The sequence below is a fragment of the Chlamydotis macqueenii genome, chromosome Z (assembly GCF_036417535.1).
Source record: "Chlamydotis macqueenii isolate bChlMac1 chromosome Z, bChlMac1.mat, whole genome shotgun sequence".
NCBI lineage: Eukaryota > Metazoa > Chordata > Aves > Otidiformes > Otididae > Chlamydotis > Chlamydotis macqueenii.
This window is the reverse complement of record NC_141593.1, coordinates 8,521,791-8,536,677: the sequence shown is the minus strand read 5'-3', so window position 1 is coordinate 8,536,677 and position 14,887 is coordinate 8,521,791. Positions and strand designations below refer to the sequence as shown.

Here is a 14,887-nt window from a genome sequence, read left to right as displayed (position 1 = left end):
GTTTTCCCAATATAGGGAGTTAACAGACCGAAATCCAACCTAATAAGCTTTCTTTGACAAGCTGAATAAACATAATTCCTTGAATTTGTTTCCAGGGTCAGTCATCCTGTTCTTAGATCATTCTTTCTTTCTTATTTTAACCCTTCCCAGCTTACCACCCTTCTCCTTGGTGTGTCACTAGTGGTGAGCGTGCCTTTCTGGGGTGGTCACTTCAGCCCTAAATAAAACAGGTTCTTTTAGCCTCTCAGTTCTTTTGCAAACCTCCCTCTGTATAGAGCCAAGGATCTCTCACGTAGTACAGCACTGGAGTTTCATCACAAGGTTTTTTAAAAATAATTGCTCCTCAAGATAGGGCTCCCCCCTGTATGGTTGCATAGTTTGAATTTCTTTGCACTGTAATGCATATGTAATATGTGTGCAAATTTAATGCATAGGCACAGAGTAATGCACAGTGATGCCTTGTACTCTGCTACAAAGGGATCTAAATTACTCTCTGATCTGATTTTTCCATTTCTTACCACCTCCTAGATACTTGTCTCATCAAAACCTTTTATATGCAGTGATTTTCTGTTTATTTCTTCTTCACGGATGAAAACATAGATTAGCATTAGACCTAGTTATTAAAGACTTTTTATATGTTTGCAACAGAGGCATCTGATTATTATATTTTATTTCCTGACATTTTTTTTCCCCAGCAGCCTCTTTTAACTAATACAATGTAGTCATGAAAAACCCCTCACAGCTATTAAAAAGTCACACAGCACAAATAGCACTCATAAATTAATACAGAGCAGGCCCATGTCCTTCAGGGGCTTCCTTTTTGATTGTGGGGGTACTCAGCATCCATACAAGTAGCTCTTCAACAATTCACAAATAAGACTTATATATTCCCTTTTAATTTTTTCTTGGTGCTTATTTTGTTGATGCTTGTTTTCTGCATTGCAATATTCCCTTACAGTAGCAATTTCGCAAATTACTTAGTGGGGCTTCAATCTGGCTGATATAACAAATAGAATAATTTAAAATCACTGTCAACTAAGCAATCATTATGTTTTAATTCTGTTATTGTATCTTTTTTTTTCCTCAACATAAATTCACTACTGATAGTTAGATACCACTAACTGTTATATCAACTACCATTAATAACTGGCATCACCAGCATTTGCAGCAGTTGACAATCTTTCAACTTACAGTACCAGAACATCAATAAACAATAAATTCACAGCTAAAAGGAAACACTCAGCCACTATGTTGGCACAATGCCGTTATCAAACCTGTTGCCAAAAAGTCAGAGTGAACCTCCTTGGTCTTTTACCATTGAAGATGTATTTAATTTTATCAGCTTCAGATTAGCTGGGGACATGCCCCTGAAAGGATATGGAGACATTTTCCCACAGCTGGGATCTGTTACAGCATTTTAGTGCTTGATACAAATATAGGCCAAATAGCAAATTTAATCCAAACTGCAATATGAGCTTCTCTTTGAGGTGCATGGGCTACATGGATTGCTATTGGTTTTTTATGGTATTGCACTCAGAAAACTTCAGTAGCTTTACTGTGGTGTCCCAAAACACTGAAGCTCGCTGCTGAAGCCAGTGCAGCACAGGGGCCATTGAGTGACTGGAGAGCTGCCAGCCCTCCTCTCCGGCACAGTCTCCTCACATGAATCACGTGTGCCCATAGCCTTGAATAAGACAAAGAATTTCATCTAAGCAATCTAAAATTATTTTTCTGTCTCTGACAAGATCTTTAATCTCAGTTCTCAATATAAAAATAAACTCATGTAGCTTAGAGAAAGATTAGCAGGGAACTCTGCTCCCAGAAGTCCTCTCCGCCTATTCTGGGAACACAATTTAAATATACAAACATTCAGAGACCTGAATTCGTTAGGCAGTATTCAATCCACTTAGTGCTTTTACTTAAAGCTCTTCAGTCATTCATCAGAAAATCTAAATTTAATAGCAGCTTGTTATGTAAAATCCGGTCCAGACTATCTTCCACATGCTACATCACAACCTTTAAGTGGACTACTGCAGAGAAGAAAATTACCCACGAACAAACAATTTCTAACACTAACTCTCCTTAAACCCACAGCCTATACTATTACATCGGATTTTTCAGGCTTTTAGGGTTCTCCTTCTCAAACATACACTTCTGTCCTTGCCTGTTCTCTACAGGACTTTGCTCCCAGCTGTTCCAGGAATTACACTGCATGCAGTCTTCGTTAAGTGGACTAAGTTTAGTCCTCAAACCCATGTTTTAAATAAAGCACTATCTTGCATGAAGATGGACTAATAACTTTTTGAAATGCTTTTCAGTTCTATTTTCTATGACTTTCTAATATATGTCAGTTTCAGAGTTCTTATTTCCATACTGACTGAGAAATCATAGAAAACTTGAAGGATTTATCTGCATTTCAAGATCAAATAAAGAATTATAGGTTCTCACGAGTAGTTAACATTAATTAATGACCACAGATGTTATCTGTATGCATTGAGATTTTTTCAGTGTGAGGACCCGTCCTGATGAATTATCTCCTCTATCACATAGATCTGCAGACCTATAGAGAAGGTAAATGTCTTGTCAAAGCTGACAGCACTTTTGTCAGGATGACTGATGAAATAACTGTGCTAACAAGAGTATATCTATGTATTCCTTCAACATTCAGTTAACTACATCATAATATTTTATTTAAAAACATATATGACATGGATTTAGCAGAAGACACACTAGTTGGATTAAAAACTGGTTCACTGCCAGAGCCTAAGGTAGATCTGTAAACAGAAAGAGAAATGAACAGAGATGGTTTCTAGTGCAGATTCTCAGGCATCAGTTCTTAAGTCTGGCACTAGTTCATATTTTTAGTTTGATCTACATAATGATACAAAATGTTTCCTGAGAGAGCCTGAAGATGACACAACAGTGAGTGGCATGCATAAAAGAGAAAGTAGGTGAGTATGCCTGGTTATGGCATTTGCACTCAGGAAGAATGTGGGTACATTGAAGAAAGGTTAGAGAAAGTTCACTGAAATAAAATAGCAGATGCAAAACAAATCTTAAGTATGGCTTGACAAGTTCAGCATAAAGAGAAGAAAAATTAGAGATGTCTTCATCAATGCATGTAAGCACTTACATCACTTATGAAGAACGGACTTGCTGGAAAGGCTTTTTAAGCTTGCTGCCAAGAGAATAATGAGTTTCAATGGCTGAAAATTTAAGCTATACAAATTCAATCTTGAAATGATATATAATTTACCAGGGGGCAGACCAGTTCAAAGTTGCAACAGTATAGCAGGAAAGTGAAGGACTCATCATCAGATGGAGTCTTGACAAAGAAACTGAGCATCATTCTAAAACGTATGCTTTGACCTAGCTTTTAAGAAAAATCCTCCAACCAGCACCTGAAGGTAGGATGGGATCCAGCCCTGTTGTCCTTTACTTTCTTTTTTTTGACCCGAAGAAGAAGATTGCCCTCATGCTCCAAACACCTATAGACTTGTCTTAGGGGAGTTATGATCACAGCTTATGCTTCAATGCTTTGATTGGGTGGGTACAGGGTGCCCAATAAATTTCCTTCCCTTGGAAGAACCTGGATATGGGTACCTTGACCTCTCCTACCAGGAGAGGGCTCACAGGCCCTGATCTTGACAGGGGAATTCAATCACTCAGGCATCTGCTGGAAAAATGTCACAGTGAACTGCAAGCAGTCCAGGAAACTACTGGAGTGTGTTGAGGAAACTTCTTAGTACAGGTGATGGAGAGCCCAAGCAGAGGAGAGGCACTGCTGGACCTGTTGTTCACTAGTGCAGAAGAACTTATTGGAGAGGTCAAGACTGGAGGCAGCCTGGACTCCAGCAATCATTCTCTGGCAGAATTCTCAATCTTGAGGGGTACAGGATGGGTAAAAAGTAGAGACAAGACCTTAAACCTCAGAAAGGCAAACTTTCAGCTGTTTAGGGCGCTAGTGCGTGGGATCCCTTAGGAAACTGCTCTCAGAGATAAAGGAGCAAACAAGAGTTGGGAGATACTTAAAGAGATTTTTCTTAGGGTACGAGGGCTCTCAATACTGATGTGCAAGAGGCTGGCCAGGGGAGGCAGAAGGCCAGCTTGACTAAGTCAAGACCTCTTAGCCCACAAAACCAAAATGCATAGGTAATGGCCCAAGAGTGCAGGGAGGGGATCAGGAAAGCCAAGATATGGCTGGAGCTCAACTTGGCTAGGGATGTAACAAATAACAAGAAGGGTTTCTTCAGGTACATAGGACAGCAAAGGAAGATGAAAGAAACTGTACCCACCCTGAGGAGCAAAACAGGAGACCTGACTACAACAGACATGTAGAAGGCTGAGGTGCTCAACAACTTTTTTGCTTTGATCTTCACCAGCAACTGCTCTAGCCACACTGCTCAATTCACAGAATCCAAAGGCAGGGACTGGGAGAATGAAGTACTGTGCACCATAGGGGAATATCAAGTTTGAGACCATCTAAGGAACCTGAATATGCACAAGTCCATGCGACCTGGTGAGATGAGTCCAAGGGTCCTGAAGGAACTGGCAGATGAAGTTGCTAAGACACTATCCATCATATTTGAAAACCCAAGTCAGATTTGTGAAGTTCCCAGTGATTGGAAAAAAATGAAACCTAACCCCCATTTTTAAAAATGGAAAAAAGGAAGACTGGGGAACTACAGGCTGGTCAGTCTCACCTTTGTGCCTCCTGGAAACTATGCTAAGGCACATGGAAAACAGAGAGGTGATTGACGACAGGCAACATGGCTTCACTAAGAGCAAATGGTGCCTGACAAACTTGGTGGCCTTCTATGACAGGGTTACAGCATTGGCTGATACGGGAAGAGCAACTAACGTCAACTACCTGGAATTGTGCAAAGCATTTGATACTGTCCCACACAACTTTATTGTCTCTAAAATGGAGAGACATGGATTTGATGAGTGGATCACCCAGTGGATAAGGAATTAGGTGGATGATTGCACTCCAAGTTGTAGTCAACTGCTGGATGCTCAAGTGGAGACTAGTGACAAGTGGTGTCCCTCAGGGGTCCTTATTGCGACCAGTATTATTTAACATCTTTTTAGGGACATGAACAGTAGGATAGAGTGTACCCTCAGCAAGTTTGTGGATGACACCAAACTGTGTGGTGTAGTTGATACTCTACAGGGAAGGGTTGTCATCCAGAGGCACCTTGACAGGCTGGAGAGGTAGGCCCATGTGAACCTCATGAGGTTCAACAAGGCCAAGTGCAAGGTCCCGCACATGGGTGAGGGCAATCCCAAGCACAAGTACAGGCTGGGCGGAGAATGGATTGAGAAAAAGCTCTGAGGAGAAGGACTTGGAAGTGTTGGCTGCCATGAGCCGACAATGTGGGCTGGCAGCCCAGAAAGCCAACTGCATCCTGGGCTGCATCAAAAGAAGCATGACTAGCAGATTGAGGCAGGTGATTCTCTACCTCTACTCCACTCTTATGAGACCTCATCTGGAGTACTGTGTTCAACTGTGGGGCCCCCAATATAAGAAGGACATGGACCTGTTGGAGCAAGTCCAGAGCATCTGGAGCATCTACCCTGTGAGGACAGGCTGAGAGAGTTGGGGCTGCTCAGCATGGAGAAGAGGCTCCAGGGAGACCTTATAGCAGCCTTCTAGTACTTAAAGGAAGCCTACAGGAAAGATGGGGAGGGAGTCTTTATCCGGGGGTCTAGTGATAGGATAAGGGGTAATAGCTTTAAACTGAATGAGGGTAGATTTAGATTAAGGAAGAAGTTCTTTACTGTGAGGGTGGAGAGGCACTGGAACAGGTTACCCAGAGAAGCTGTGGATGCCCCCTCCTGGAAGTGTTCAAGGCCAGGTCAGATGAGGCTTTGAGCAATCTAGTCTAGTGGAAGATGTCCCTGCCCAGGGCATTGGGGTTGTAACAAGATGTTCTTTAAAGTTCTTTCTGACCCAAACCATTCTATGATTCCTAACTTGTGCCTCTCAAATTCATATTTGGCAGAGAAATATTTTGCCAGAAAACAAAGTATTTGGCTTAGCAGAAGTCTCTGGGGATTAGAACAGGCTGTGTATGAACTTAAGTGGTGTGTAATGTGGAGCTGATCTTAATTTTCATTAAATCTTTGGTGTCAATAATGGATTGGGAATTCTCTACTAATTATTTTTTCCAGTGTTTGCTTTCTAGACAGAGGGGTCCCAGGCTTCTTGCACAAAAACAGAAAGAAGAAAATGGCATACCTCCAAACATACTCTCTCATCCCTGTAGGATGACTTTTCCCCTCTAGACGTGAGCTAATTTTATTACCAGTCATTTTCTTTATTCTAATCTCTAATTTAAATGCCTAATTCTGCAAATACTTATCACCAATTACAGTGTATAGTAATGAATCCTCCTTTCAGTTGTCTGTTAAGGATCAGATCCTGGCCAAGAAGCTGTCTGGATGGTAAGAGGAGCATGTTCCTTGACATGCCAATCTTATTTGACATTCATCATGCTATCTTGTCTTTGCTCCCCTTCCTGGAGAGAACGTTTCTCAATGTTACTGAGGAGCTAGCTCCTTTAGGAGCTGTACTTCATCCTTTAGTGCCAGAAACTCACGGAGACTGAAGATGAATGGATTCAATTGATTTGAAGAGTGGCAGAACTGTTGATGGATGAGACCTCCAGCAGAGCAACCAATGTTTATGAAGCACAGAGGTGAGCAGGAAGCTATTGTACCTTGCTGTTAAAGCCATTTGGCTCATTTTCTCCTCTCCCTGCTCCCTCTAAAGCACCTTGAGCATGTCCCATTTGAGAATATCTTTATTGCAATGACCATCCATCAGCCACAATCAGTGAAGGGCAGTAAATAAAAGACTGTCCATGTTCATTGGGCAATGCATTTAAGAAATGGTAAAGTACAAGACTGTCCAGTAAGTACACCCAGTCTCCCTTTGTTTACCTGACACTACGTTGTAGGAGAGTGCAACAAGAGCTGCCCTGTGCTCTCAGTGTTCAACCGTGACTCCTCAGCACCAGGAAGCCTCAGAACAGCAATTAAATACCAGCTCATCTCTGTGAAAGCTCTGGCTCAGATTTCACACCAGCTTAGCTCAGTCACAGAGTCATAACAACTATTACTTGGATGCAGTCATACCAGTATAAGGACTCTGTACCAGCATTGCTGATTTTACACAACAAAGCTAGAGCATTATACGCATCTTTACATGGTCTACCTCTGTCTAGATGAGGCCCCATTTCAGACCCAGCAGTGTGAAGACCTGAGTAGATACTTTTACCAGATACCTCAGATTGCTAATGCTTTGGGTGTGAGTCCATACACCTCCCTCACCTTTGTCACTGGCAAGTTGCATCCACTGAGTACAAAGAAACAGTAGAATAAATACATTGGCCATACAGACACTGTTTTTTCCTGCTCACCTCATGTGCTGACAGATGAAGCCGCACATAAAAAGCCATCTCAGAAGGCTGTCAGAGGCATACTTGCTTCTGGAACATGAACTGAAGTGACTGCTAAGACCTGAGCTTGTGTTCATGTTGCTTCCATCAGTAAGGCAGAACACAAGCCCAACACCCACTGCAGCACCTTTGAACCCTGCACTGCAGGGTGTCAGTCTACTCAGAAACCCAACAATCTCATTTATGCAAAAACAAAAACAGAAAGACAGCTCCTCCTGATGGGAATAAAAATTAATTCCAACCAGGCAGCATAGATTCTGAATTGCAAATTATAATGACAATATTTCCTTGTTCAGAGGAGACTGTCTCATGCCAAAGAAATGCCATTAGCATCAGAAACCCCATCCAAATAAACCACTGATTAAAACTCCAGAAACTGGATACAAAGCAAGGGAGATGCTGGGGCTCTCTTTGTAAAGAACCGCCACACTGCACTGAAATGGACCCACAGTAAACAAGGGACCTTTTGTTTCAAAAAGTATACTTTGGGCAGTAGGACAAATGTTTTACTTGTATCTTGGCAGTGCTCCCAAATGCATGCTGCACAAAAGACTGATGATGTAATTATGGCCACCACAGACACAAAGATCTGGATTCTGTTCCTGGCTCTACCCCAACCCCTGTGTGACTCTGGGATTATTTCTTCTGGCCAGGACCCATCTCACTTAATTTTAGCCATCTAAGAGACAGGCACCTAGGCTAGGTCCACTCTACAGCCCATGGGGAGAGACCATCCCTCCCAGAGGACTACTTAGCTCCTCTTTCAGACACCAGGCTTATGGCAGGATGGATGGCCTTTGGATGTGCTGCTCTCTCACTGCCAGCTAACAGGAAAGCTCAGGGCAGAGGATCAGCTCCTAGCTGTTGGTTGGATACAGCTGGCTGAGATTAACTCTGCCCTCTGTATCTGCTACAAAAATAGGATAAGTCATCCTCTGGATCTCTTGCCTACCAACATGGCAAGCCACTAACTTAGGGTCTGCCTTCCTCTGCATCTATGTATTGCCTTTGGCACAATGGATTCTAATGGACCCTGGCAGAACTAATATAAACAACAAATACTTCTGCAAACCCAGAAAGCATGCATCAGGGTCTTGCTTAGTGTAATAAGTTAGAAGAACTCTGAATAGGCTAAGTGGGAACTACCATCCTTCAGCTTGTATTTCTCTTGCTGCGCCTGGGTGGCAGGGCAGTGGGAAGGCACTGCCCAGTTTCTGCACTCTCTGAGCACAGAGGCTGTGAGCAAAATAAAATTTTGCTCTGCTGTACAAGGCAAGGAATATCCTGAGCACTTCTCACTATGCTTTCTTTTGCAACAGTTGATCCTAATCTGCTCTTTAGAATAGCTGCTGCCTGCTGATTTAAAGAGATTGTCAGGCCAGTTTAGGCTTCTTGGCAAGCTAACAGGAACATTTCCAAGGCTCAAATGGAGTGAACTTGAAGAGAAAAATGTCAGTTTAAGAGGAAAACAAGATGTTGCAATATTGCAAGCCTAATACAATCCTCACTAGTATAAATGAACACAACCCGTCTGATTTCATTGTCAGAGTACAGAGAAATACATGAGAATGACTATTTGGGACCACACCAAAGGTCCCTGTAGCCAAGTATCTTATCTCCAAGAGTACTGACAAGCAATTGCTTAAGTACTGTAAGAACCTCAGCAAATACAGGTCTATCCCCTTGTACATACATAGTCAGAGCTTGCAGCAGTTCAAACTTATTGAATCAGATGTTTTTTCCTTCCAACCGCAAACTGGCCCTCCACTAATTTATCTAACCTCTTTGGAATCCATGAGTATCTCTGTCCTCCAGATTCCAAAGGAAGGAAGAAAAGTTCTACAATTTCATTATGTATCATACTATTCTGTTTTAAATTTGTCATAGTCCTGCTACACAATAATTTCATAAGGTCTCCCTCATTCTTGTGTTATGAACATTTGACCCGCTTTCACTTTCCCCATGCCACTCAGCATTCTACAGACCCATACTAAGTTCCTCTCCTTTGTCTGTTTTGAGTCCTAGTCTGTTTATGCTTTCTGATACAAAAGTCATTACATATAATTCTGTTCATCCTGGCTGCCCTTTTCCGGACCTTTTCCAATCCTTCTACAGCCTAACGTATTCTTCTTCGGAGTTCACATTCAGAACTGCACACAGTAATCAAGATGTCAGTTTATCACAAATCTTGGTTTGTTCCCTTTTTAGTTTTCTGTTGTTATTCATACTGCTGCTTTATATGTAGTTTTCTATTTTGTTTCCACTGTATCCAGAAGTTTTGTTTTCTTTTTCTTTCATAGTAATTCCCATCAATTTTTGTTTTGCCTTTTTTACTATTGCTAAGCACTATCCAGTGTTTGAAAAGAAACACGTACTTGAATGACTTCCAGATCACCTTTATGAATAACAGTGCTGAGCTTTTTATCCCTCACATACTATATTTCTCAACAGTTAATTTCACTAGTCATTTTATCACAGCCAAGAGCCTTCAGTGTTCATTTAAAAAAGGTGTTCCCTTAAAATAAATACCAAACAACTTGCCTTGGTAGTTCAGAATATTCACAATAGATTCTAACCTTTTCAGCCCGAGGAACACTAGCAAAAATGTCCACCTGTAATTTGCAAGCACATATAGTTTAACTGAAATGGCTGGTGGCCAAAGACATAGCTACTGGTAAGTCCCTTTCTGAGGCTGCCCAACTCTCTTCTTCACAAAGACTTTTAGGGTTGGGTTATTTAGGTAAAAGCTTTAGTGCCTTATCATGCTATATGCAATTCTCAACCACGGATTACCTGTAGCACCATGACTGATCATTATTTCAAGCAAGACAGGGAATTATTAGTGCCCCTATTTATTACTTAAATACATAAAATACACTCAGAGAAGAAGGACAACTCTCTTGCTAGAGTCAATGGGGAGACTGACTGGGTCAAAACACCTAGTCCTTCTCATAAACCTAATGACTTTAGTCTGACTGTTCTGTAGTCTGTCCTTTTCTTGCAGCAAGGACAAGGCTCTTCAGCCTTTGCAATACTGTTCTTTTCTCACCTCGTCTCTGCTTTGTGTCAGAGTTAATGACAAGACCTTGGAGGACATCTTTGCAAGGAGCAGATGCCCTGGAGGTGTGCAGGTGGGCTACTGCTGTGATCTTCAAAAGCTCTGAGAAAAAGCCAGTGGAGACTTATTTGTCTATATTCCTTTGTTAATTAACAAAACTCATATGACATAAAGCTGAGGTTTTAAGGTCCCTGTTCACTACATGAGAATGCTAGCAATGAGACTCCACTCCACTAACAGTGAAACAGAGTAGAGTCCTGGTGAATCCCAGCGGCACTTTCAGGAGACCTCAGAAATTTACTGAGTAGTCTGCTGAGAAGATAACGTTGAGGAGCCAGCACTACCTGGGCAAGAAAGATCCCAGGAAAACTTGTCTCATAAACAGTCTCATTCCTTTGTGAATTTCCCTAGAAAGCAGTGGTCCTTGGGGGGAACTACGAGAATGCTGTGCCCTGTCTAAGAAGCTATTCATGATAGTCAGCACTTCAGATAGAGCTAGAAAGTAGAAGAGAGTGGAAGAACAGAAGAGAGAATGTTTATCCCTTCTACACAGGAGGAAAAGGGGAGATATGAAAACAAGAATTCAGAAAACAGTGTGTCTGTAAGCAACAAGAGTTAATTAACAGGAGGAAATGCAAGTGTCTTGGTTCTGGCCAGGATAGAGTTAATATTTACCTGAGCTGGGTGGAGAACTGAAGCTGGTAGCCCCTATGGCTGGGATAGTTAACTAATTAGCTAACAGCTGGGGTTAATTTACCCAAATTAGCCAAAGGGCTATTCCATCCCATCTGACATCATGCTCAGTATATAAGTGAGGAGGGTGCTGAAGGGAGGCTCCCTGCTACTTGGAAGAGACTGGATGTGGAGATCTGTTGTGAGCTATTGTACTGTATTTGTGTTCCATCACTGTCTTGTTTTCTTCTGTCATTACTGTTAAATTTACTTTTTGTTCAATCTCAACCTGCGTGTTTGGGTTTTTTTCTGGTTTTCTTTTGTTTGTCAAATCTCCTCCTATTCTCTCAGAGTGGGGGGAGTGAGAGAGAGACTGCGTAGTCTGGTCCCCGTTGGGGCTGAACTACGACAGCAAGATTGTTGATATGAGTTCCTATATTAATGTTGTGGTTTTGTTTAGTGAGGGGGTCCTAAGGTGGCAGCTTCTGTAGGAAACTGCTAGAAGTCGCTCCCCTTTGTTCAGTGGACTCGGACAGGCCTAGGGCGGACCTGCGGCTGGCCAAGGCTGAACTGATTGGTAGCAGAATGTTCCATGATAACGCCTCTGCAATAACGTATTTAAGTAGGGGAAAACAGAGAAAAAAAAAAAGGAGAAGATAAGATGTGAAGAACCTGAGCCGGGGCAGAGGCGCAGAGCAGGAGGTGCAGGCCTCATGGGCCTTGCAGGCCTCACCCTCTGGCTTCTCGCCAGGCGGCCGACTGGGCCTGACTCGGCCCAGCCTGGCTGCAAGAAGTGGAGAGGAGATGAGAAGTTAATAAGATGTAAAAAGGATCCTGAGAGGCATCTGCCAGCCTGTTGTGAGGAACGGCTGCAGACGCCAAGGTGAAGAAGGAGGGGGAGGAGTAATGCAGCTCCTGGCCAAGATTCCCCTGCAGCCTGTGGTGATGACCATGGTGGAGCGGGTTGTACCCCTGCAGCCCATGGAGGTCCACAGGGGAGCAGAGATCCCCCTGCAGCCCGGGGAGGCCCACAGAGGAGCAGAGATCCACTTGGAGCCTGTGAAGGACCCCACATCGGAGGAGGTGGATGCCTGAAGGAGGCTGTGGCCCGTGGAGGGCCTGCTGGGACAGTCGTTCTGGAGAGACTGCACTCCATGGAAGAGATGACTCGCACCGGAGCAGTTTCACGAAGGACTGTGGTGTATGGGTGGGACCCCACAACAGAGCAGGGGAGGAATGTGAGGAGTTCTTCCCCCCGACCATGAAGCAGCGGCGTAAAACAACGCGTGATGAACTGACCGCAACCCCCATTCCCTCTTCCCCCCTGTGCCGCTTGTGCGGGGGGGGAGGTGGTAGAGATAATGTTAAGCTTGGGAAGAGGGAGGGAGGTTATCTTGTTCTCTGTCTCATTATCCTGCTGTTTGTAGTAATAAATGAATAGTTTTTCCCAAGTCGAGTCTGTTTTGCCCGTAACGGTAACTTTAAGGATTTTCTCCCTGTCCTTATATCAAACCTCGAGCTGTTTTTCCTTATATCATCTCCCCCTATTCTCTCTGAGGGTAGGGGGAGTGAGAGAGACTGTGTAGTCTGGTCCCGATTGGGGCTGAACTACGACAGTTAAAAAAAAAAAAACAAAAACCAACCAAAACTGAGCAGGTAGATGTAATGCACACAGCAAAACAACAACAAAAAGGTGAGACAACATCACCTTGTTAGAATTCCTTTCCATTTTCTGAATGTGAGAGCAGTAATGCTGGATGGATATTAATATGGAGTAACACAGCAACCTCTGAACCTTATGTTCATTGCTACTCAAAATTATCCCATGTCCAATCCCAGACACTACAGAGTGAAAGTGCCTTCTCACAATATCCAGGCCTGATGTGCCCTAATGGACAGCTTATCCAATGAGACATCCCTGGAAGGTGTCTCCTAACAAGTAAGCCATGAGTTTACACTTAGGGAAGTCTCTTATGATTGGCTTCTGGCAAAATATAATGTATGTGGTCTTTCAGCAATTAGAAGGGCAGGAACAGAGAAACCAGAGCCCGTCAAGTAAGATAAAAGGATTAAGCAGCAAGTCCACTAAAGGTGGAGGCAAGTCCTTGACCAAAGAGAGAGTCAGTACTCTCATAAGCCAAAAGCCCTGGCTAACACTGCCTATGCCCCCGCATTTCTGAATGTTTATGTCATGGAACGTAAAGGCCTAATCCCTATCTTGAGTTACATCTCAATTTAGTGCTTTGAAATTAGGTGAATCCTTGTTATGAGATGCAGTCCATGACCCAGAGTATTATATGATTTGATCTCAGTGTACTTGTCTAATATTTTAAATCTCTCAATGATTTTTTGGCATTTTTTACTTACAAGAGCCATACCCCACTGCAAATAGGTCGTTGTACTTTGGATTCCTGTAATGAGAAAATATATATAAGATTGCATTTATTATTAACCATACAGTTCCACAGAAATGCAGTGTTTCACACATTGCTATCCAAGTCTGTTCTCACAGGACTGCATCCAGGCTGAGGGTCTGACCCTTTGAACATATGCACTAGTAAAGTTTGTTTATGAGTAATTCTTGCAGCCTCAAGATGTATTAAAAAAAAATAGAACATCAGAAGACCATAATAGTAGATGAAAATGATAAAAAGGGCACAGATAGACATGAAGTGAATCTCCAGCACTTCTTGGCTTATCCACTTCATAATCATAGAAAGTTTATTTTTTTAAATTAGGTCTTTGAGGAAAGGAAAAAGGCAGGAATGTGTTGGTTTTCATCTTTCAGGAGCAAAAATAAAGGAGTTTCTAAACCATAACAGAACAATACCCAATAAACCTGCTTTCCCTACCTGTTATTAAATAATGAGGGATGCTTCAAGACATAGCTAGCAGTTCATGAATACATGATCATTCCCACAGACCAGGAAGGGAAATTCCCTTCTGACCCAGTTGGTAAACAGTATATTTGCGAAGGCATACTGACTATGAGCAATTAGCCATCTACTAATGTCTTCTAAAGTCCCTTTATTTGAAAAACATCTACCTTCTTCACAGCTTCTGCTGTGTGTGTACAGTTACTGCAAGGTTTACATGGGACAAAGGTCAGTACTGCTGCTGTCCCTGAGCTCACACAGTACAACTAGTGAATAACAATTCTGTGAATTATATGTATATGAAAATTATCTAATAAATCTTTTCTCTGACTTGCTATTCTGAATTGATAAAATAAAACCACTTCTATTTTCATTTATCCTTTTTCATTTGGGCTAATACCTAGGCATCCTAATGCTCTTGATCTATCCACTAAATGCACCCTCACCGCTAACCAATGTGAGAATAAAAACTAAATTTGAAAAGTTTATTACTTAAGGCAATTTGGAGTCATTCTTACAATTTCAGGGCCATGTTTCTGTTATCATTTCCTGGAGACAGCAATAACAGCAGCACAAACTACCTATACAAGATGCCTTTTCTCCCAGTTTTACTTCTCATTTTACTGTTATTTTGGAATTCTCACGCAACTGCATCCTTGATATTCTACTAAAGTACAATTACTGCAGTGGCTTGAAAGGACAGAGCAATCCCAGCTTGTCTCTTCATAGATCCTCTTTAGTAAGACACAAATGTGTTGACACTACACTAAAAAGAAGTGAGAGGAGGCCTAGCTGCAGGGGAGCACAAGGCAGGAACT

General features: G+C 42.3%; 1 protein-coding gene across 1 annotated transcript in view; it reads right to left on the bottom strand.

Annotated features, from left to right (window-relative positions):
• Window positions 1-14,887, bottom strand: part of DNAI1 (dynein axonemal intermediate chain 1) — a 148,172-nt gene that overhangs the window by 99,666 nt on the left and 33,619 nt on the right. The window contains exon 12 of the mRNA XM_086770559.1: window positions 13,561-13,604. Coding sequence (XP_086626685.1) covers window positions 13,561-13,604 — 44 coding nt within the window. The remainder of the gene's footprint in view (window positions 1-13,560; window positions 13,605-14,887) is intronic.